The sequence below is a fragment of the Oncorhynchus tshawytscha genome, linkage group LG03, assembly GCF_018296145.1.
Source record: "Oncorhynchus tshawytscha isolate Ot180627B linkage group LG03, Otsh_v2.0, whole genome shotgun sequence".
Taxonomy (NCBI): Eukaryota; Metazoa; Chordata; class Actinopteri; order Salmoniformes; family Salmonidae; genus Oncorhynchus; species Oncorhynchus tshawytscha.
Window position 1 is genome coordinate 4,461,514 of NC_056431.1, and position 24,063 is coordinate 4,485,576.

Genomic DNA, 24,063 nt, shown 5'->3' on the forward strand with positions numbered 1-24,063 from the left:
TGGGGGCTGGGGTGGGGGCTGGGGTGGGAGTGGAGGCTGGGGTGGGGGTTGCAGTTAGGGTTTGGCTCTGAATGGCAACAGGAGTAGAAATAGGGGTAGGGGGACGATTGGAGGGTTGAGAGAGGGTAGTGGTAGGGGTACGAGTCTGGATAGGGGTAAAGGCTTTAGAGGGGGTAGGGGTGGGCCCAGATAGAGGGTAAGGGGAGGGGGTGTAGGGGAGGACTTGATTAGGGGCTCTGAAGAAGAGTGGGAGAGGAAGGTAGGGAAGAGGAGGGGGTGAGGGGGACGCGAGAGAGGACTTGCACCCATGGGTTTGTGGAAGTGAGAGAGGAGCACTGACAGAGGAGGGAGGGGGAGTGGAGGAGGGAGAGGGGGAAGAAGAGCGAGATGGGGGTGTAGGGGTGGGTTTGGGGCGAGGGGTTGAGGTGAGTGGAGTAGTTCCGGCAGAGGGAGGGATGGAGCAGTGGGGAGGAGAGGAGGAGCGAGATGGTGGTGTAGGGGTGAGTTTGGGGCGAGGGGTTAGTGGCAGGGCTGGGATGAGGGAGAAAGGAGCGGGAGCAGGGGAGGGGGTGGCAAAGGAGAGGGGGGTTTGTTTGGGGGAGGAAGTGTAGGAGGCCAGGGGAGAAGCTGATGTGGGTGTGGGTGTGGCTGCAGGTACAGCGACAGGATGTGTGTGTGTGGCTGTGTGTGTGTGTGCAGGGCAGTGTGTAGAGACAGGATCAGAGAGGGGCTGTATAGAGCCCATGTTATGTGCTTGTATCTGTGCATTGAAGGGGGGCATCTTTAACCGTTGTGCTGGGACTTGTACTGGTAGGGGAGTAGTCAACACCCCCACACTGCCACCCCTGGCTAGCTGCGTCCCAGCCAGGAACGAGGCTGGCAGCAGGTTACCTCCAGAGGCCTTCCGCTCGAGAGGGGGGTGAGGCTGCATGCTTGCCCAGGATCGATGAGGCAGGGTGGGCTGCGAGGCGGAGAGGAGCCTGGCCTCCTGGGTGAGCCTCCCAAGTGCAGGCAGGCCCTGGTTGCTGCTGCCTCCGTGACGCAATAGCGCCTCCTTGGCTCCATGCTGGCCAGCCATGGAACTGCAATTGTCTGACATGACACTGGTGGCTGCAGTTGGATTCACGTGGTAGAACAGATGGGGTGTGGTGGCCCCTCCTACCTTGGGGATTCCTGGGGTTCCACCCATCACTGAAGAGTGTTCCGGGTGGAGGCGGAGACTGTAGTGCAGGGTCTTTCCTAATTGGACCGACGTGGAGACAGAGGAGGCCGGTGTGGGTGGGGTTTGAGCAACAGGGGGTGATATCACACCTCCCGGGGGGGCCATGGGGAAGGGCGAGGGGGAGGGGAAGGCAGGAAACACCCCTCTAGGGGACAGCCCCCCCATCCCTCCTACCCCCATCATCCCAATGAGGGAACTCACAGAGGGGCGCAGGGGCTGCAGGACAGGGGGCCGTGGGGGGGAGAGGGGGAAGGAGACGGAGGATGATGGAGAGATGGAGGGGAGGAATATAGCGCCTCCTAGCGCATGTTGCTGCTGTAGCTGATGTTGAAGCTGCTGTTGCTGCTGCTGCTGGTGCATGAGGGCGATAGCCACGTTAGTCGTAGCGGCCGCCGTCTGGAGCGGAGCGTGGATCAGTGGAGCCCAGATCAGTGGGTGGGGCCTAGGGGAGACCGTACCACTTCCTCCCGTGGCCCCTCCCCTTCCTGCAGCGGCAGCAGCAATGGCCTCCTGCATGGCTGGCATGCTGTCGTGTTTAACAATCTGCTGAACCAGCATGCTGTCACAGGAGCCCAGCCCTCCCATGCCTAGCCCCGCCCCCTCCTCCTCCTCGACCCCCACGCCCCAAACCGCTGCCCCCCGCCATGGAACCCGCCTGGGACGGCTTCCTCATCAGGATAGAGTTCTTCCTACCTGCAGAGGAGAACAAAGAAGAGAGAAGAGAATAGAATGAAACGATCAAAACAGAAACAAACTGATGGAGGGGATGGATACTGTTCCTGTCTGACACAAATGGAGGAAAACAAGAGCAAGAAGAAAGTGGTAGAAACTAAAGTGAGGGTCAAACAACACAGTTGTAACGAGGCTGACAGGGCTGAGTGGCTGATTAAAGATCACAAACAGAACCAGGTATCTGCTCTAGCTCTCTGTTCTAACAGCTCTCTGTTCTAACAGCTCTCTGTTCTAACAGCTCTCTGTTCTAACAGCTCTCTGTTCTAACAGCTCTCTGTTCTAACAGCTCTCTGTTCTAACAGCTCTCTGTTCTAACAGCTCTCTGTTCTAACAGCTCTCTGTTCTAACAGCTCTCTGTTCTAACAGCTCTCTGTTCTAACAGCTCTCTGTTCTAACAGCTCTCTGTTCTAACAGCTCTCTGTTCTAACAGCTCTCTGTTCTAACAGCTCTCTGTTCTAACAGCTCTCTGTTCTAACAGCTCTCTGTTCTAACAGCTCTCTGTTTTTCTAGCAGTTTCTCAATTCAATTCAATTCAAAGGGCTTTATTGGCATGGGAAACATATTTTAACAGTACATAATAAACAAAAGTGAAATAAACAATACACATTTACAGTAAACATTACACTCACTAAAGTTCCAAAAGAATAAGGCCTTTACAAATGTCATATTATGTGCAAATAGTTAAAGTATAAAAGGGAAAATAGTTTCTCTCTCCCTTAACCTGCCTTGAAGGGCTTCTGCAACTGTAAGGTCATTTACAAAGCGCTTTAGAAATTAAATCTGAATTGATTTGAAAAATGCTATTCACTGGCAAGGTCTTTGCACAAAGTGCTATAGAAATGAAACTGAATTGAAAACTGAAAGTCATTGCAAGTAATGGACCGATTGGCAGGTGCTTGAGCCAATCGGGAGAGGATTAGTACCGATGCGGTCCAACCGGTCGACGGCCACCGTCTCGAAGGCCCGCCTCATCATAGGGTGTTCCTCCAGGACCTCGTTGAAGCTGTCCACACTGAGGGAGTAGAGACGACAGTATGTATCTGCTCTGACGCTCGCCGTCCTCCGGCCCCGAGTCAACAGACAGATCTCTGAGAGAGCGGGAGAGTGAGTGAGAGAGAGGGAGATGGACAGAGAGAGAGGAGGAAGTGCAGGTGTGGTTAAAGAGGGAGAAGGGAAGAAGGGTGAGAGACTGGAAAAAATAAGATTTTGTTGAAGAAATTGAAGAACTGATTAATCTAACACACAACCACACCTTTCCCCTTCCACTTCCCTTTTTCCTCACACTGTCCTTACCCTCACCCCTCCCTCCCCCTTCTCCCTCCTCTCCTCACCCCCAAAGTAGGACCCGTCACTGAGTTTGGTCTCCTTGTTTCCACGGGTGAGTATGCCGACTCGTCCGTGTTGAATGAAGTACATCTTGCGTCCCACCGTGCCCTCACGGATGATGAAGTCATTGGGCTGGAACACCTCGAAACGAAGCTTGGTCAGCACTGCCGTCACAAAGTTAGGGTCCGCGTTAGCAAACAGCGGCATGTGAGCCACCAGGCTACGGCAGTTAAAGCTAACTATCGCCTGAGAGGGGGGGAAAGAGAGGGGAGGGAGGGGGGAGGAGTTGGGAAGTTAGTTAGAATGCACAAAAACTGAATTGTATCAGTACGTTTTAATCTTCTTTCATTTAAATGTGTTTGAGGCAGTTTGAATCAACTGGTTTGAGCAGGAGTTTTTTTTGTTACACTATAGCTAGCTTTCGTAAATTGTAACAGTGTGTGTGCATGTGTGCCTGCCCGTGTGCCTGCATGTGTGCCTGCCCGTGTGCCTGCCAGTGTGCCTGCCCGTGTGCCTGCATGTGTGCCTGCATGTGTGCCTGCATGTGTGCCTGCGCGTGTGCCTGCATGTGTGCCTGAATGTGTGCCTGCATGTGTGCCTGCGCGTGTGCCTGCATGTGTGCCTGAATGTGTGCCTGCATGTGTGCCTGCGCGTGTGCCTGCATGTGTGCCTGCGCGTGTGCCTGCCCGTGTGCCTGCCCGTGTGCCTGCATGTGTGCCTGCGCGTGTGCCTGCATGTGTGCCTGCCCGTGTGCCTGCCCGTGTGCCTGCATGTGTGCCTGCATGTGTGTCTGCCCGTGTGTCTGCCCGTGTGCCTGCCCGTGTGCCTGCCCGTGTGCCTGCATGTGTGCCTGCATGTGTGCCTGCCCGTGTGCCTGCCCGTGTGCCTGCCCGTGTGCCTGCCCGTGTGTCTGCCCGTGTGTCTGCCCGTGTGCCTGCCCGTGTGCCTGCCCGTGTGTCTGCCCGTGTGTCTGCCCGTGTGCCTGCCCGTGTGCCTGCCCGTGTGCCTGCCCGTGTGTCTGCCCGTGTGCCTGCCCGTGTGCCTGCATGTGTGCCTGCCCGTGTGCCTGCATGTGTGCCTGCCCGTGTGCCTGCCCGTGTGCCTGCCCGTGTGCCTGCATCCGTGGCTCGTGTGTGTGTGCGTGCCTCGTGCGCGCGTGTGTGTGCGCGTGTGTGCCTGTATCCATGGCTCGTGCGTGTGTGTGCTTGCCCTGTGCGTGTGTGTGCTTGCCTTGTGCGTGCGTGTGTGCGTGCGTGTGTGTGTGTGTGTGTGCGTGTGTTACCTCCTTTAGTGGTTCGCTGAGTTCACCCAGTATGTTCTCCTCATCAAACATCTTGCCCTGGAAGCGATGCTCGTAGTACTCATGAATCCTCTGACGGACATCTGCAGGGAGCTTATGGAACGACATGTACTGCTCCACCTGCTTATACTGGAACACAACGTCAATACAATGTCAATACAACGGGAATACAACGATACAACGTCAATACAGCGTCAATACAATGTCAATACAACGTCAACACAATGTCAATACAACGTCAATACAATGTCAATACAACGTTAATACAATGTCAATACAACGTCAATACAACGATACGGCGTTAATGCAACGTCAATACAGCGCCAATACAAAGTCAATACAAAGTCAATACAATGTTAATACAATGTTAATACAACGTTAATACAATGTTAATACAACGTTAATACAACATTCATACAACGTGAATACAATGTTCACGAGGTTAATACATTGTTAATACAATGTTAATACAGCGTTAATAAAAGCACACATACACACACGATATGGGTGCTGCTGCTTTACTACAGTATAATACACACTATACTGCTTTACTACAGTATAATACACACTATACTGCTTTACTACAGTATAATACACACTATACTGCTGCTGCTTTACTACAGTATAATACACACTATACTGCTTTACTACAGTATAATACACACTATACTGCTTTACTACAGTATAATACACACTATACTGCTTCACTGCAGTATAATACACACTATACTGCTTTACTACAGTATAATACACACTATACTGCTTTACTACAGTATAATACACACTATACTGCTTTACTACAGTATAATACACACTATACTGCTTCACTGCAGTATAATACACACTATACTGCTTTCCTACAGTATAATACACACTATACTGCTTCACTGCAGTATAATACACACTATACTGCTTTACTACAGTATAATACACACTATACTGCTTTACTACAGTATAATACACACTTGACTGGATGAACAGGAAGATTGTTTATGAGTGGAGTATGATTCCTTTACCGTTTCCTGCCTTTGAGGAGTCATCAAATGAATTTGATGAATGGTAGGGTAAAGAGAATAAGGGACAGAGGAATGGAGAGAGAGAGATGGAGGGAGGGAGGGATAGAGAGGGTCCTAATCTCTTACTTTCTCCTGGTACTGTCGTCTTGAGGAGTCCAGGGACTGTATGAGAGCGGTGGCATGGCCGATGAACATGGCATAGCAGGTGGCACCAATGATCATACTGAGCATGGTGAGCCACACGTCTGTCATGCCCTCTGGAGCCTGGGCACCGTAGCCAATACACAACATGTGGCTCATCGCTTTGAAAAGGGCATAGGAGTACTGGATCCCCCACGTATCATTCTGGACAGAGAGAGAGATGGAGAGAGAGGTGGAGAGAGAGTTAAACAGGCCCTTCTACAGAGGGAGAGGGAGAGGTGGAGAGAGAGTTAAACAGGCCCTTCTACAGAGGAAGAGGGAGAGGTGGAGAGAGAGTTAAACAGGCCCTTCTACAGAGGAAGAGGGAGAGGTGGAGAGAGAGTTAAACAGGCCCTTCTACAGAGGAAGAGGGAGAGGTGGAGAGAGAGTTAAACAGGCCCTTCTACAGAGGAAGAGGGAGAGGTGGAGAGAGAGTTAAACAGGCCCTTCTACAGAGGAAGAGGGAGAGGTGGAGAGAGAGTTAAACAGGCCCTTCTACAGAGGGAGAGGGAGAGGTGGAGAGAGAGTTAAACAGGCCCTTCTACAGAGGGAGAGGGAGAGGTGGAGAGAGAGTTAAACAGGCCCTTCTACAGAGGAAGAGGGAGAGGTGGAGAGAGAGTTAAACAGGCCCTTCTACAGAGGAAGAGGGAGAGGTGGAGAGAGAGTTAAACAGGCCCTTCTACAGAGGAAGAGGGAGAGGTGGAGAGAGAGTTAAACAGGCCCTTCTACAGAGGGAGAGGGAGAGGTGGAGAGAGAGTTAAACAGGCCCTTCTACAGAGGAAGAGGGAGAGGTGGAGAGAGAGTTAAACAGGCCCTTCTACAGAGGGAGTCCGAGAGGAAGAGGTGGAGAGAGAGATGGAGAGAGAGGTGGAGAGAGAGTTAAACAGGCCCTTCTACAGAGGAAGAGGGAGAGGTGGAGAGAGAGTTAAACAGGCCCTTCTACAGAGGAAGAGGGAGAGGTGGAGAGAGAGGGCCCTTCTACAGAGAAGAGGGAGAGGTGGAGAGAGAGGTGGAAACAGGCCCTTCTACAGAGGGAGTCCGAGAGGAAGAGAGAGAGGTGGAGAGAGAGGTGGAGAGAGAGGTGGAGAGAGAGTTAAACAGGCCCTTCTACAGAGGGAGAGGGAGAGGTGGAGAGAGAGTTAAACAGGCCCTTCTACAGAGGGAGTCCGAGAGTACGAGAGAGAGGTGGAGAGAGAGATGAAGAGAGAGGTGGAGAGAGAGTTAAACAGGCCATCCTACAGAGGGAGTCCGAGAGGGAGAGGGAGAGGGAGAAGAAGGTGGAAGGGAGGGAGGGATGAGTGGTACAACACTAGTTAAGGTAATAGCTAGTTAACTAGTGTTGTACCACTCATCCCTTCCACCTTCTTCTCCCTCTCCCTCTTCCTCTCGGACTCTCTCTGTAGAATGGCCTGTGTAACTGTTTAACCTAGGCTAAAACTGTGGCTGTAAAGTGCTTGGTAGAGTTGCTCATTGCTTTTCCACTTCCTGCTAAAACAGACTACTAACAGGCAAAAGCTAGAGGAAAATAATAATGATAATAATAAAATGGCTCTAAAATATGTTATAAAGCCAGTGTGTGTTAGCCAATCATGCAATGAAGCATATTTATCTCAGGCTGAGTGTGTGTGTGACTGTGTTTGTGATTGCTTGTGTGTGTGTGTGTGAGGCCAATTATATCCTGTTCTGTTAAATGGTCCGGCGGGTGGCACATGGCTTTCTCTGGGGGAAAACACTCAGCCTCAGCTGGCCTAGCAACAGTCACCCCGGCAACCACTGAGGAAACACTGCCGAGACGGGAGTCAGCGAAACACACAGCCATGTATGTGTGTGTGTGTGTGTGTGTGTGTGTGTGTGTGTGTGTGTGCGTGTGTGTGTTCATATCTCCATCTACTCTATCTGTAGGATGTTTAAGTTGGTTGATGTTTTATTGTGTTGATAGTCCCTTTTATTCCAACCAGATATGCTGCTACATGAACTGTCTACACACACACACACACACACTCTCTCTCTCTCTCTCTCTCTCTCTCTGTCTACACATACACTCTCTTTCTCTGTCTACACACACACTCCCTCTCTCTCTCTCTGTCTACACACACACTCTCTCTCTCTGTGTCTACACACACTCTCTCTCTCTGTTTTACACACACTCTCTCTCTCTCTCTACACACACTCTCTCTCTCTCTCTGTGTCTACACACACACTCTCTCTCTCTGGCTACACACACAATCAGTCCACTACCCAGTAATCAGTGCACACACAAACACAATATCAATAATGTCAGACAGACAGACAGACAGACAGACAGACAGACAGACAGACAGACAGACAGACAGACAGACAGACAGACAGACAGACAGACAGACAGACAGACAACAGACAGACAGTCAGAGATAAAGACAATCAGACAGACAGTCACAGATAGACAGACAGTCACAGGCAGCCAGACAGACAGGAAGACAGATAAACACAGACAGACAGACAGACAGACAGACAGACAGACAGACAGACAGACAGACAGACAGACAGACAGACAGACAGACAGACAGACAGACAGACAGACAGACAGACAGACAGACAGGTAAAGACAGTCAGACAGACAGTCACAGATAGACAGACAGTCACAGGCAGCCAGACAGACAGGAAGACAGATAAACAGAGACAGACAGACAGACAGACAGACAGACAGACAGACAGACAGACAGGTAAAAACAGTCAGACAGACAGTCACAGATAGACAGACAGTCACAGGCAGCCAGACAGACAGGAAGACAGATAAACAGAGACAGACAGACAGAGAGACAGACACGCAGACAGACAGACATACAGTGTAACTCACCACCATGTTATTCTTGGAGACCCAGCAGTCCAGGGGGAAGTCTTGCAGCATGGGAACCAGGAACTGTAGACATCCGTCCCAGTGGCACAGCAGCAGCATCATGCCTATCAGGTTGACTATCCTCACCATGGCACTGGCCAGGTCATAGGTCATATGGAAGATCTGGAGGGGGAGAGTTTGACATCACTTTAGTTTATTGACGTCTTGCGCGGGCACCTTTTATGACAGTTGCCTCTTCCCCAATGAAGAGATAGATCAGCTGCCCCCGTAGCGGTCTCTCTATTCCCCTATACTACACTGACCTCTCCTTTCCCCTCTCAGCCTCTGCCTCTCCCCTCTCACCTCCCTCTCTCCCTCCCCTCTGGCATGTTCCACTGACTGCCCTCTACCTTCTCTCTGGAGGATGTAACCAGTGAGTTGTGACAGTGGTAGTAAGTCTCTCTTTCCCTCCCTCCCCTCTTTCCCTCCCTCCCCTCTTTCTCTACCTCCTCTCCCTGTGTTCCCAGCCTCTCACCTCCTCCCACTGGTGGATGTAGCGTATGAGTCGTGACAGGCGCAGCAGGCGTAGCAGGCTGAGGATCTTGGTGAAGCGTACGATGCGGAGGGCCCTGGCCGTCCTATAAACCTCTGAGTCCAGCCGGGCCTCCAAGTCCACCATCAGGAAGATGTAGTCCACAGGGATGGACGACACAAAGTCCACCGCAAACCAGCTCTTTAGGTAGCGCTGACGGATAGCCCTGTGGTAGCATAGCATAATATAAAAGTAATTTCTATGGTCTCACAGTTAGCTTAGCATTCTGGTATTATTCCTATGGTCTCACAGTTAGCTTAGCATTCTGGTATTATTCCTATGGTCTCACAGTTAGCTTAGCATTCTGGTATTATTCCTATGGTCTCACAGTTAGCTTAGCATTCTGGTATTATTCCTATGGTCTCACAGTTAGCTTAGCATTCTGGTATTATTCCTAAGGTCTCACAGTTAGCTTAGCATTCTGGTATTATTCCTATGGTCTCACAGTTAGCTTAGCATAGCAAAGACCAACATTGATTCCTATGGCCCCAGTAGTTATGGTTCTTTAGAAGAAATAACAAACAACTCCATTCATTCACATTCTGGAAGAACACCACACAGGGAAGCATTGCCTCCAGCTCTGTGTCACACACACACACACACACACACACACACACACACACACACACACACACACACACACACACACACACACACACACACACACACACACACACACACACACACACTGACTTGGGGTCTAGCAGTATCTCAGTGCTGTCCTCCTTGACGATACCGGTCCTGAAGTTGAGGACCAGGTCAACCAGGAAGAGAGTATCAGAGACCACGTTGAAGATGATCCAGGGAGGAGTGTTCTCATCCTTAAAGAAGGTGATTCCTACTGGCAGGATGATCAGGTTCCCCATCATCAAACACAACATGATCAGATCCCAGTAGAACCTGGGAGAGGAGAGGAGGGGAGGGGAGAGAGGGAGAGAGGGAGAGAGAGGTTTCCTATCATCAGACACAACATGATCAGATCCCAGTAGAACCTGGGAGATGAGGGGGGAGGGGAGAGAGAGGAGGGAGAGGAGAGGAGAGGAGAGGAGAGGAGAGGAGAGGAGAGGAGAGGAGAGGAGAGGAGAGGAGAGGAGAGGAGAGGAGAGGAGAGGAGAGGAGAGGAGAGGAGAGGAGAGAGAGAGGTTCCCTATCATCAGACACAACATGATCAGATCCCAGTAGAACCTGGGAGAGGAGAGGAGAGCTATTAGACTCCCACTAGTCTGGCAGAAGACACCACTATCTAACCCCCTACACACTGCTCCACTAGACTGGCAGAAGACACCACTATCTAACCCCCTACACACTGCTCCTCTAGTCTGGCAGAAGACACCACTATCTAACCCCCTACACACTGCTCCTCTAGTCTGGCAGAAGACACCACTATCTAACCCCCTACACACTGCTCCACTAGACTGGCAGAAGACACCACTATCTAACCCCCTACACACTGCTCCTCTAGTCTGGCAGAAGACACCACTATCTAACCCCCTACACACTGCTCCTCTAGTCTGGCAGAAGACACCACTATCTAACCCCCTACACACTGCTCCTCTAGTCTGGCAGAAGACACCACTATCTAACCCCCTACACACTGCTCCTCTAGTCTGGCAGAAGACACCACTATCTAACCCTCCTACACACTGCTCCACTAGTCTGGCAGAAGACACCACTATCTAACCCCTACACACTGCTCCTCTAGTCTGGCAGAAGACACCACTATCTAACCCCCTACACACTGCTCCACTAGACTGGCAGAAGACACCACTATCTAACCCCTACACACTGCTCCACTAGACTGGCAGAAGACACCACTATCTAACCCCTACACACTGCTCCTCTAGTCTGGCAGAAGACACCACTATCTAACCCCCTACACACTGCTCCACTAGTCTGGCAGAAGACACCACTATCTAACCCCTACACACTGCTCCACTAGACTGGCAGAAGACACCACTATCTAACCCCCTACACACTGCTCCTCTAGTCTGGCAGAAGACACCACTATCTAACCCCCTACACACTGCTCCTCTAGTCTGGCAGAAGACACCACTATCTAACCCCCTACACACTGCTCCTCTAGTCTGGCAGAAGACACCACTATCTAACCCCCTACACACTGCTCCACTAGTCTGGCAGAAGACACCACTATCTAACCATCCTACACACTGCTCCTCTAGTCTGGCAGAAGACACCACTATCTAACCCCTACACACTGCTCCACTAGACTGGCAGAAGACACCACTATCTAACCCCTACACACTGCTCCACTAGACTGGCAGAAGACACCACTATCTAACCCCCTACACACTGCTCCTCTAGTCTGGCAGAAGACACCACTATCTAACCCCCTACACACTGCTCCACTAGTCTGGCAGAAGACACCACTATCTAACCCCCTACACACTGCTCCACTAGTCTGGCAGAAGACACCACTATCTAACCCCCTACACACTGCTCCACTAGACTGGCAGAAGACACCACCCCCTACACACTGCTCTAACCCCCCCCTACACACTGCTCCTCTAGTCTGGCAGAAGACACCACTATCTAACCCCCTACACACTGCTCCACTAGTCTGGCAGAAGACACCACTATCTAACCATCCTACACACTGCTCCTCTAGTCTGGCAGAAGACACCACTATCTAACCCCTACACACTGACTGGCCACTATCTAACCCCTACACACTGCTCCTCTAGTCTGGCAGAAGACACCAACCCCCTACACACTGCTCCTCTAGTCTGGCACCCCTATCTAACCCCCTACACACTGCTCCTCTAGTCTGGCAGAAGACACCACTATCTAACCCCCTACACACTGCTCCACTAGTCTGGCAGAAGACACCACTATCTAACCCCCTACACACTGCTCCACTAGTCTGGCAGAAGACACCACTATCTAACCCCCTACACACTGCTCCACTAGTCTGGCAGAAGACACCACTATCTAACCCCCTACACACTGCTCCACTAGTCTGGCAGAAGACACCACTATCTAACCCCCTACACACTGCTCCTCTAGTCTGGCAGAAGACACCACTATCTAACCCCTACACACTGCTCCTCTAGTCTGGCAGAAGACCCCACTATCTAACCCTCCTACACACTGCTCCACTAGTCTGGCAGAAGACACCACTATCTAACCCCCTACACACTGCTCCTCTAGTCTGGCAGAAGACCCCACTATCTAACCCTCCTACACACTGCTCCACTAGTCTGGCAGAAGACACCACTATCTAACCATCCTACACACTGCTCCTCTAGTCTGGCAGAAGACACCACTATCTAACCATCCTACACACTGCTCCTCTAGTCTGGCAGAAGACACCACTATCTAACCATCCTACACACTGCTCCTCTAGTCTGGCAGAAGACACCACTATCTAACCCCCTACACACTGCTCCTCTAGTCTGGCAGAAGACACCACTATCTAACCATCCTACACACTGCTCCTCTAGTCTGGCAGAAGACACCACTATCTAACCCCCTACACACTGCTCCTCTAGTCTGGCAGAAGACACCACTATCTAACCATCCTACACACTGCTCCTCTAGTCTGGCAGAAGACACCACTATCTAACCATCCTACACACTGCTCCTCTAGTCTGGCAGAAGACACCACTATCTAACCATCCTACACACTGCTCCTCTAGTCTGGCAGAAGACACCACTATCTAACCCCCTACACACTGTTCCTCTAGTCTGGCAGAAGACACCACTATCTAACCATCCTACACACTGCTCCTCTAGTCTGGCAGAAGACCCCACTATCTAACCCTCCTACACACTGCTCCACTAGTCTGGCAGAAGACACCACTATCTAACCCCCTACACACTGCTCCTCTAGTCTGGCAGAAGACCCCACTATCTAACCCTCCTACACACTGCTCCACTAGTCTGGCAGAAGACACCACTATCTAACCATCCTACACACTGCTCCTCTAGTCTGGCAGAAGACACCACTATCTAACCATCCTACACACTGCTCCTCTAGTCTGGCAGAAGACACCACTATCTAACCATCCTACACACTGCTCCTCTAGTCTGGCAGAAGACACCACTATCTAACCCCCTACACACTGCTCCTCTAGTCTGGCAGAAGACACCACTATCTAACCATCCTACACACTGCTCCTCTAGTCTGGCAGAAGACACCACTATCTAACCCCCTACACACTGCTCCTCTAGTCTGGCAGAAGACACTGCTCCTCTAGTCTGGCAGAAGACACCACTATCTAACCATCCTACACACTGCTCCTCTAGTCTGGCAGAAGACACCACTATCTAACCATCCTACACACTGCTCCTCTAGTCTGGCAGAAGACACCACTATCTAACCCCTACACACTGTTCCTCTAGTCTGGCAGAAGACACCACTATCTAACCATCCTACACACTGCTCCTCTAGTCTGGCAGAAGACACCACTATCTAACCCCCTACACACTGCTCCACTAGTCTGGCAGAAGACACCACTATCTAACCCCCTACACACTGCTCCTCTAGTCTGGCAGAAGACACCACTATCTAACCCTCCTACACACTGCTCCACTAGTCTGGCAGAAGACACCACTATCTAACCATCCTACACACTGCTCCTCTAGTCTGGCAGAAGACACCACTATCTAACCCTCCTACACACTGCTCCTCTAGTCTGGCAGAAGACACCACTATCTAACCCCCTACACACTGCTCCTCTAGTCTGGCAGAAGACACCACTATCTAACCCTCCTACACACTGCTCCACTAGTCTGGCAGAAGACACCACTATCTAACCCTCCTACACACTGCTCCACTAGTCTGGCAGAAGACACCACTATCTAACCCTCCTACACACTGCTCCACTAGTCTGGCAGAAGACACCACTATCTAACCCCTACACACTGCTCCTCTAGTCTGGCAGAAGACAGAAGACACCACTATCTAACCCTCCTACACACTGCTCCACTAGTCTGGCAGAAGACACCACTATCTAACCATCCTACACACTGCTCCTCTAGTCTGGCAGAAGACACCACTATCTAACCCTCCTACACACTGCTCCTCTAGTCTGGCAGAAGACACCACTATCTAACCCCCCTACACACTACTCCGGCTTGTCTGCCAGTAGTCTTTAACAGAGATAAATGAAGGTTTGGCTAAACCTCAGTAGATTCAAGTAGCACAGATAACAACATATTATCTGTCTCTGTGAGGCTCAGAGATTATGTACAAAGCAGACAGCCAGACAGACCAAAGGAGAGAGAGACATATATATATATATATATATATATATATATATATATATATATTGTAGCGGTTTCAGGGGCTGTATGGTGAATGGACGGTATGTGCCTGCAAGGTTTCTGTGTTTTCTGCTTGCCAGAACCATGGACAGCTAAGTGAAGTATTCCTCAGAGGAAGGCACATGGGCATCTCAGGGGAAACTTCTAGACTGTAGCGGAACAGCCACACCTGTCTCCAGTTGTAATTAGAGCCAAACTGCGTACAGCTGAAACCAATCAGGGCCTCTACTTAACCGCGCCCTAGTTTTCTTTCTTGGTTCTTTCCTTCGACCCTGGCAGGTGAACGAGTAGGAGGTGATTGGCGAGGTAGAGCGTACAGTGGAAAAAGAGGTTTACCGGAAAAAAGGAACTGATGATTTCAACAAGGATGGAACCCCTAAAGACTGATTTTGGAGGATCTTCCACTGGTGACGAAGTATTTACTCTGTTTGCTTTGAGTTGTGTATATGAGGAACGCTGCCGAAACCTGATAATAAAGTGGTTTAACTGGTGGTGTGTGTTTGTATGTCTAGACCCAGCCTTAATAAGATCTTGTAACTGAAACCGCCACTATATATAAACTCATCAAAAAAAGGAACGTCCCTTTTTCAGGACCCTGTCTTTCAAAGATAATTTGAAAAATCCTAAACTTCACACATCTTCATTGTAAAGGGTTTAAACACTGTTTTCCATTCAAATCAAATCAAATCAAATTTTATTTGTCACATACACATGGTTAGCAGATGTTAATGCGAGTGTAGCGAAATGCTTGTGCTTCTAGTTCCGACAATGCAGTAATAACGAACAAGTAATCTAACTAACAATTCCCCCCAAAAAACTACTGTCTTATACACAGTGTAAGGGGATAAAGAATATGTACATAAGGATATATGAATGAATGATGGTACAGAGCAGCATAGGCAAGATACAGTAGATATCGAGTACAGTATATACATATAAGATGAGTATGTAAACCAAGTGGCATAGTTAAAGTGGCTAGTGATACATGTATTACATAAGGATGCAGTCGATGATATAGAGTACAGTATCTACGTATGCATATGAGATGAATAATGTAGGGTAAGTAACATTATATAAGGTAGCATTGTTTAAAGTGGCTAGTGATACATGTATTACATAAGGATGCAGTCGATGATATAGAGTACAGTATCTACGTATGCATATGAGATGAATAATGTAGGGTAAGTAACATTATATAAGGTAGCATTGTTTAAAGTGGCTAGTGATATATTTACATCATTTCCCATCAATTCCCATGATTAAAGTGGCTGGAGTAGAGTCAGTGTCATTGACAGTGTGTTGGCAGTAGCCACTCAATGTTAGTGGTGGCTGTTTAACAGTCTGATGGCCTTGAGATAGAAGCTGTTTTTCAGTCTCTCGGCCCCAGCTTTGATGCACCTGTACTGACCTCGCCTTCTGGATGACAGCGGGGTGAACAGGCAGTGGCTCGGGTGGTTGATGTCCTTGATGAACTTTATGGCCTTCCTGTAGCATCGGGTGGTGTAGGTGTCCTGGAGGGCAGGTAGTTTGCCCCCGGTGATGCGTTGTGCAGACCTCACTACCCTCTGGAGAGCCTTACGGTTGAGGGCGGTGCAGTTGCCATACCAGGCGGTGATACAGCCCGCCAGGATGCTCTCGATTGTGCATCTGTAGAAGTTTGTGAGTGCTTTTGGTGACAAGCCGAATTTCTTCAGCCTCCTGAGGTTGAAGAGGCGCTGCTGCGCCTTCCTCACGATGCTGTCTGTGTGAGTGGACCAATTCAGTTTGTCTGTGATGTGTATGCCGAGGAACTTAAAACTTGCTACCCTCTCCACTACTGTTCCATCGATGTGGATGGGGGTGTTCCCTCTGCTGTTTCCTGAAGTCCACAATCATCTCCTTAGTTTTGTTGACGTTGAGTGTGAAGTTATTTTCCTGACACCACACTCCGAGGGCCCTCACCTCCTCCCTGTAGGCCGTCTCGTCGTTGTTGGTAATCAAGCCTACCACTGTTGTGTCGTCCGCAAACTTGATGATTGAGTTGGAGGCGTGCGTGGCCACGCAGTCGTGGGTGAACAGGGAGTACAGGAGAGGGCTCAGAACGCACCCTTGTGGGGCCCCAGTGTTGAGGATCAGCGGGGAGGAGATGTTGTTGCCTACCCTCACCACCTGGGGCGGCCCGTCAGGAAGTCCAGTACCCAGTTGCACAGGGCGGGGTCGAGACCCAGGGTCTCGAGCTTGATGACGAGCTTGGAGGGTACTATGGTGTTGAATGCCGAGCTGTAGTCGATGAACAGCATTCTCACATAGGTATTCCTCTTGTCCAGATGGGTTAGGGCAGTGTGCAGTGTGGTTGAGATTGCATCGTCTGTGGACCTATTTGGGCGGTAAGCAAATTGGAGTGGGTCAAGGGTGTCAGGTAGGGTGGAGGTGATATGGTCCTTGACTAGTCTCTCAAAGCACTTCATGATGACGGATGTGAGTGCTACGGGCGGTAGTCGTTTAGCTCAGTTACCTTAGCTTTCTTGGGAACAGGAACAATGGTGGCCCTCTTGAAGCATGTGGGAACAGCAGACTGGTATAGGGATTGGTTGAATATGTCCGTAAACACACCGGCCAGCTGGTCTGCGCATGCTCTGAGGGCGCGGCTGGGGATGCCGTCTGGGCCTGCAGCCTTGCGAGGGTTAACACGTTTAAATGTCTTACTCACTTCGGCTGCAGTGAAGGAGAGACCGCATGTTTTCGTTGCAGGCCGTGTCAGTGGCACTGTATTGTCCTCAAAGCGGGCAAAAGTTATTTAGTCTGCCTGGGAGCAAGACATCCTGGTCCGTGACTGGGCTGGGTTTCTTCCTGTAGTCCGTGATTGACTGTAGACCCTGCCACATGCCTCTTGTGTCTGAGCCGTTGAATTGAGATTCTACTTTGTCTCTGTACTGGCGCTTAGCTTGTTTGATAGCCTTGCGGAGGGAATAGCTGCACTGTTTGTATTCAGTCATGTTACCAGACAACTTGCCCTGATTAAAAGCAGTGGTTCGCGCCTTCAGTTCCACACGAATGCTGCCATCAATCCACGGTTTCTGGTTAGGGAATGTTTTAATCGTTGCTATGGGAACGACATCTTCAACGCACGTTCTAATGAACTCGCACACCGAATCAGCGTATTCGTCAATGTTGTTGTCTGACGCAATACGAAACATCGCCCAGTCCACGTGATGGAAGCAGTCTTGGAGTGTGGGAGGACATTCTTGTTCAATGAACCATAAACAATTAATGAACATGCACCTGTGGAACGGTCTTTAAGACACTAACAGCTTACAGACGGTAGACAATTAAGGTCATAGTTATGAAAACTTAGGACACTAAAGAGGCCTTTCTACTGACTCTGAAAACCCCCAAAAGAAAGCTGCCCAGGGTCCCTGCTCAGCTGTGTGAATGTGCCTTAGGCATTCTGCAAGGAGGCATGAGGACTGCAGATGTGGCCAGGGCAATAAATTGCCATTTCTGTACTGTGAGATGCCTAAGAAAGCACTACAGGGAGACAGGACGTCCTCGCAGTGGCAGGCCACGTATAACAACACCTGCACAGGATTGGTACATCCGAACATCACACCTGCGGGACAGGTACAGGATGGCAACAACTGCCGAGTTACACCAGGGATGCACAATCCCTCCATCAGTGCTCAGACTGTCCGCAATAGGCTGAGAAAGGCTGGACTGAGGGCTTGTAGGCCTGTTGTAAGGCAGGCCCTCACCAGACATCACAGGCAACAACGTCTCCTGGGCACAAACCCACCGTCCCTGGACCAGGCAGGACTGGCAAAAAGTGCTCTTCACTGACGAGTAGAGGTTTTGTCTCACCTGGGGTGATGGTGGGATTCGCGTCTATCGTCAAAGGAATGAGCGTTACACCGAGGCCTGTACTCTGGAGCGGGATCGATTTGGAGGTGGAGGGTCCGTCATGGTCTGGGGCGGTGTGTCACAGCGTCATCGGACTGAGCTTGTCATTGCAGGCAATCTCAATGCTGTGCGTTACAGGGAAGACATCCTCCTCCCTCATGTGGGACCCTTCCTGCAGGCTCATCCTGACATGACCCTCCAGCATGACAATTTCACCAGCCATACTGCTCATTCTGTGCGTGATTTCCTGCAAGACAGGAATGTCAATGTCCTGCCATGGCCAGCGAAGAGCCCGGATCTCAATCCCATTGAGCACATCTGGGAAATGTTGGATCGGAGGGACACATTATTCCATTTCTGTTAGTCACATGTCTGTGGAACTTGTTCAGTTTATGTCTCAGTTGTTGAATCTTGTTATGTTCATACAAATATTTACACGTTAAGTTTGCTGAAAATAAACGCAGTTGACAGTGAGAGGATGTTTCTTTTTTTCCTGAGTTTATATGTGTGTGTGTGAAGAGACTAAAGAACAGACACCTTCCAGAGAACATCACATCACCAAACCTCATTAAGTCTCTACACATTAGGTTCCTTTGTCCAAGCTGGGTTGTGACAGCTGATATCAGCACATTTTTGCGCCCACAAACAAATGACAACATTTAAAGGTCAAGTCTGGAGAAAGGAAGAATGGGAGGGACTTTTTTCAGGGGAAAGATTAAAATGCTTGATGCTCAGAAATGGGTGTCTGAATTGTTGCTGTGTGGTACAATACGTGCTGGGTACTTGCAGACCAGGCAGTCTGGCTGTTCTACACTAGAAAAAAAGTTACCAAAAGGTTAAATCAGCTGTCCTCGTAGGAGAACCCTTTTTGTTTCCAGGTAGAACTCATTTGAGATCCATGTAGAACCACAGAGGGTTCTACATGGACCCCTAATGGGTTCTTCAAAGGGTTTGCCAATGGGAACAGCCAAAGAACCCTTTTAGGTTCTAGATAGCACCTTGTTTCCTAAGTGCATTTGCCCTATGGCTGGGTGTGGTTGGCTAAAAGGGAACCAGATGCATAGTGAGAGAAATGAGTTCAATCTGTATTCATCCTGTTACACCCACATAAACCAATCTGTATTCATCCTGTTACACCCACATAAACCAATCTGTATTCATCCTGTTACACCCACATAAACCAATCTGTATTCATCCTGTTACACCCACATAAACCAATCTGTATTCATCCTGTTACACCCACATAAACCAATCTGTTTTCATCCTGTTACACCCACATAAACCAATCTGTATTCATCCTGTTACACCCACATAAACCAATCTGTATTCATCCTGTTACACCCACATAAACCAATCTGTATTCATCCTGTTACACCCACATAAACCGATCTGTATTCATCATGTTACACCCACATAAACCAATCTGTATTCATCATGTTACACCCACATAAACCAATCTGTATTCATCCTGTTACACCCACATAAACCAATCTGTATTCATCCTGTTACACCCACATAAACCAATCTGTATTCATCCTGTTACACCCACATGAACCAATCTGGATGAATACGTTCCCAGATCTGTTTTTGCTGAAAAGAGTTCCAGTCAATTTATTTCAGGAAATGAATGTCATAGAAATTCCAATTCTGAATTGTAAGATTCTCATTGACATCCTCACCAGTGTTCTATTCATGAGCAGACTGGAGTTGGAATGGAATTTCTGCTCTAATGGACTCCAACCAAAGCAGTCATCTCTCTTAATACAAGTCACTTCCTTCCTGTGTCTCAGTTAATTGTTTTCCTGAACTTGACAAAATGTAAATTACAACTAAGGTTCCGGTGTATGGGTAGACACACATGCAGAGACATGCTCAGCCACACCTTGAAGTATCTGCAGGTTATTAAAGAAATAGCAGAACATGACTGACATGCAAATTAGTCTTATCTCATCTTCCTAATCTTAGCTGATACAGTAAATACCAACTTCTCTCTCTTAAACAAAACTAAAGCATCTGGGACATATCTACTTTTCCCTCTCTCTCTTTCCCTCTTTCTCCTTCCACCCTCTCTCTTTCCCCTCTTTCTCCTCCCCCCTCTCTTTCCTCCCTTTCTCCTTCCCCCTCTCTCTCGTTCCTCTCTTTCTTCTTCCCCCTCTCTCTCTTTCCCTCTTTCTCCTCCCCCTCTATCTTTCCCTCTTTCTCCTTCCATCCTCTCTTTCCCCTCTTTCTCCTCCCCCTCTATCTTTCCCTCTTTCTCCTTCCACCCTCTCTTTCCCCTCTATCTCCTCCCCCTTCTCTTTCCTCCCTTTCTCCTTCCCCTCTCTCTCTTACCTCTCTTTCTTCTTCCCCCTCTCTCTCTTTCCCCTCTTTCTCCTTCCCCCTCTCTCTTGTTACCCTCTTTCCCCTTCCCCTCTCTTTCCCCACTTTCTCCCTCCCCCTGCCTCACTGTATTCTCACAATTATTATTTTAGCTTAATTAAAGCTTTATTGGCCTGAAATACAGTGCCTTGCGAAAGTATTCGGCCCCCTTGAACTTTGCGACCTTTTGCCACATTTCAGGCTTCAAACATAAAGATATAAAACTGTATTTTTTTGTGAAGAATCAACAACAAGTGGGACACAATCATGAAGTGGAACGACATTTATTGGATATTCCAAACTTTTTAACAAATCAAAAACTGAAAAATTGGGCGTGCAAAATTATTCAGCCCCCTTAAGTTAATACTTTGTAGCGCCACCTTTTGCTGCGATTACAGCTGTAAGTCGCTTGGGGTATGTCTCTATCAGTTTTGCACATCGAGAGACTGAAATTTTTTCCCATTCCTCCTTGCAAAACAGCTCGAGCTCAGTGAGGTTGGATGGAGAGCATTTGTGAACAGCAGTTTTCAGTTCTTTCCACAGATTCTCGATTGGATTCAGGTCTGGACTTTGACTTGGCCATTCTAACACCTGGATATGTTTATTTTTGAACCATTCCATTGTAGATTTTGCTTTATGTTTTGGATCATTGTCTTGTTGGAAGACAAATCTCCATCCCAGTCTCAGGTCTTTTGCAGACTCCATCAGGTTTTCTTCCAGAATGGTCCTGTATTTGGCTCCATCCATCTTCCCATCAATTTTAACCATCTTCCCTGTCCCTGCTGAAGAAAAGCAGGCCCAAACCATGATGCTGCCACCACCATGTTTGACAGTGGGGATGGTGTGTTCAGGGTGATGAGCTGTGTTGCTTTTACGCTAAACATAACGTTTTGCATTGTTGCCAAAAAGTTCAATTTTGGTTTCATCTGACCAGAGCACCTTCTTCTACATGTTTGGTGTGTCTCCCAGGTGGCTTGTGGCAAACTTTAAACGACACTTTTTATGGATATCTTTAAGAAATGGCTTTCTTCTTGCCACTCTTCCATAAAGGCCAGATTTGTGCAATATACGACTGATTGTTGTCCTATGGACAGAGTCTCCCACCTCAGCTGTAGATCTCTGCAGTTCATCCAGAGTGATCATGGGCCTCTTGGCTGCATCTCTGATCAGTCTTCTCCTTGTATGAGCTGAAAGTTTAGAGGGACGGCCAGGTCTTGGTAGATTTGCAGTGGTCTGATACTCCTTCCATTTCAATATTATCGCTTGCACAGTGCTCCTTGGGATGTTTAAAGCTTGGGAAATCTTTTTGTATCCAAATCCGGCTTTAAACTTCTTCACAACAGTATCTCGGACCTGCCTGGTGTGTTCCTTGTTCTTCATGATGCTCTCTGCGCTTTTAACGGACCTCTGAGACTATCACAGTGCAGGTGCATTTATACGGAGACTTGATTACACACAGGTGGATTGTATTTATCATCATTAGTCATTTAGGTCAACATTGGATCATTCAGAGATCCTCACTGAACTTCTGGAGAGAGTTTGCTGCACTGAAAGTAAAGGGGCTGAATAATTTTGCACGCCCAATTTTTCAGTTTTCGATATGTTAAAAAAGTTTGAAATATCCAATAAATGTCGTTCCACTTCATGATTGTGTCCCACTTGTTGTTGATTCTTCACAAAAAAATACAGTTTTATATCTTTATGTTTGAAGCCTGAAATGTGGCAAAAGGTCGCAAAGTTCAAGGGGGCCGAATACTTTCGCAAGGCACTGTATATGCATATCTAATATATTGTCTCTCTCCCTCTAACGTCTCTCTTAATACGTTTTTCTCCAACTGTCTCCCCCTCTCTTTCTGTTCCTCATTATGTCCTGGCTACTCGTATTATCTTAATGAGGTGAAGGGTGTGAGAGCTTATCACCAGACTCAACCAGATAGACTTTATACACCCACACACACACACCCCTCCGGAGACCAAGGTCATCGTCAGGACAAAACACACCTTAGGGCTTTGCCACTAAGCTCTCTGTCTTTTGTTCCCTCTATTGTTCCCTCCTCATCAGTCTGCCGCTCTCCCTTCTCTATTCATATATCCAATCTACAGGTACCTAATTGAAAGATTAGATGCCTGAATTATGCATAATGAATACACTACATGCACAATTTAGAATATTATGCATAATTTATGCATATTCAATTGTGATAACATAATGAATAATGCAGTCATTTACATATTGTGATGGAATGTGTGAATAGTAATAAGTGCAAAGGGAGGAAATCCAATTCTCTAACCTCTCCTCTGTACTTCCCTCATCCCTCCATCACCTGACTGAAATCAGTAGAGGGATAGCTGATCTCCATTGAGTTGGAGAGTGTGAGAAAGAAAAAAGAGAGAATGTGTGTGTGTTCGTATGTGTGTTCGTATGTGTGTGTGTGTGTGTGCGTGCCTTCGATTGAGGATGGAGGAACCAAAGTGGGCCAGGAGACTGGGGGATCAAGTAATCCATTGTTTCTGAGGCCTGTCTGGAGATTACTACTCTGTCTCTCTCGCCACACAGAAACCACTCGACAGGTGGTTGATTATCCATCAGTCTACAAAGTTTAAAAAAAGTTTCAAACACTCCCAAGGCTAGCAACCACCAGACAATTTCTCATCTAATTCCCTAAAGTGATTTTATTTATTTTTTATTTAACTAGGCAAGTCAGTTAAGAACCAATTTTTATTTACAATGACGGCCTACCCCGGCTAAACCCTAACCCGGACGACGCTGGCCCAATTGTGCACAGCCCTATGGGACTCCCAATCACGGCCGGTTGTGATACAGCCTGGAATTGAACCAGGGTCTGTGGTGACACTTCTAGCACTGAGATGCAGTGCCTTAGACTGCTGCACCACTCAGGAGCCCTGCGTTTTCAACATGTTTACCCATCTAATTCCCTGAAGTGATTTCAACATGATGAAATGTTCACAGACATCCAACGCCTGAAGTTAAAGACATTTCATTTTAAGAATCACCTCACCTCATTCTAAGGACTGTCAATGTGACGTTTTTTTCCTATACAGATTTGTGATTCTAAAACACTGTCAGTAAGTAGCCAGCAGGGGGTGTTGTGGTGGGTTCACTCACAAGACCACACACACAGGGCCAGGCCAGCAGGGGGTGTTGTGGCAGATTCACTCACAAGATCACACACACAGGGCCAGGCCAGCAGGGGGTGTTGTGGCGGGTTCACTCACAAGACCACACACACAGGGCCAGGCCAGCAGGGGGTGTTGTAGTGGGTTCACTCACAAGACCACACACACAGGGCCAGGCCAGCAGGGGGTGTTGTGGTGGGTTCACTCACAAGACCACACACA

At 48.7% G+C, this 24,063-nt stretch overlaps 1 protein-coding gene across 2 annotated transcripts in view; it reads right to left on the reverse strand.

Annotated features, from left to right (window-relative positions):
• Nucleotides 1–1,654: 1,654 nt before the first annotated feature.
• Nucleotides 1,655–24,063, reverse strand: part of LOC112236084 (potassium/sodium hyperpolarization-activated cyclic nucleotide-gated channel 4-like) — a 28,313-nt gene continuing 5,904 nt past the window's right edge. For both annotated transcript variants that reach the window (XM_042307958.1, XM_042307964.1), the window contains 8 exons: nt 9,877–10,083; nt 9,127–9,349; nt 8,613–8,774; nt 5,723–5,941; nt 4,563–4,709; nt 3,286–3,526; nt 2,878–3,042; nt 1,655–1,915 (listed from right to left, as the gene is read on the reverse strand). In XM_042307958.1, the coding sequence (XP_042163892.1) occupies nt 1,785–1,915; nt 2,878–3,042; nt 3,286–3,526; nt 4,563–4,709; nt 5,723–5,941; nt 8,613–8,774; nt 9,127–9,349; nt 9,877–10,083 (1,495 nt within the window). In that variant the 3' untranslated portion in view covers nt 1,655–1,784. The remainder of the gene's footprint in view (nt 1,916–2,877; nt 3,043–3,285; nt 3,527–4,562; nt 4,710–5,722; nt 5,942–8,612; nt 8,775–9,126; nt 9,350–9,876; nt 10,084–24,063) is intronic.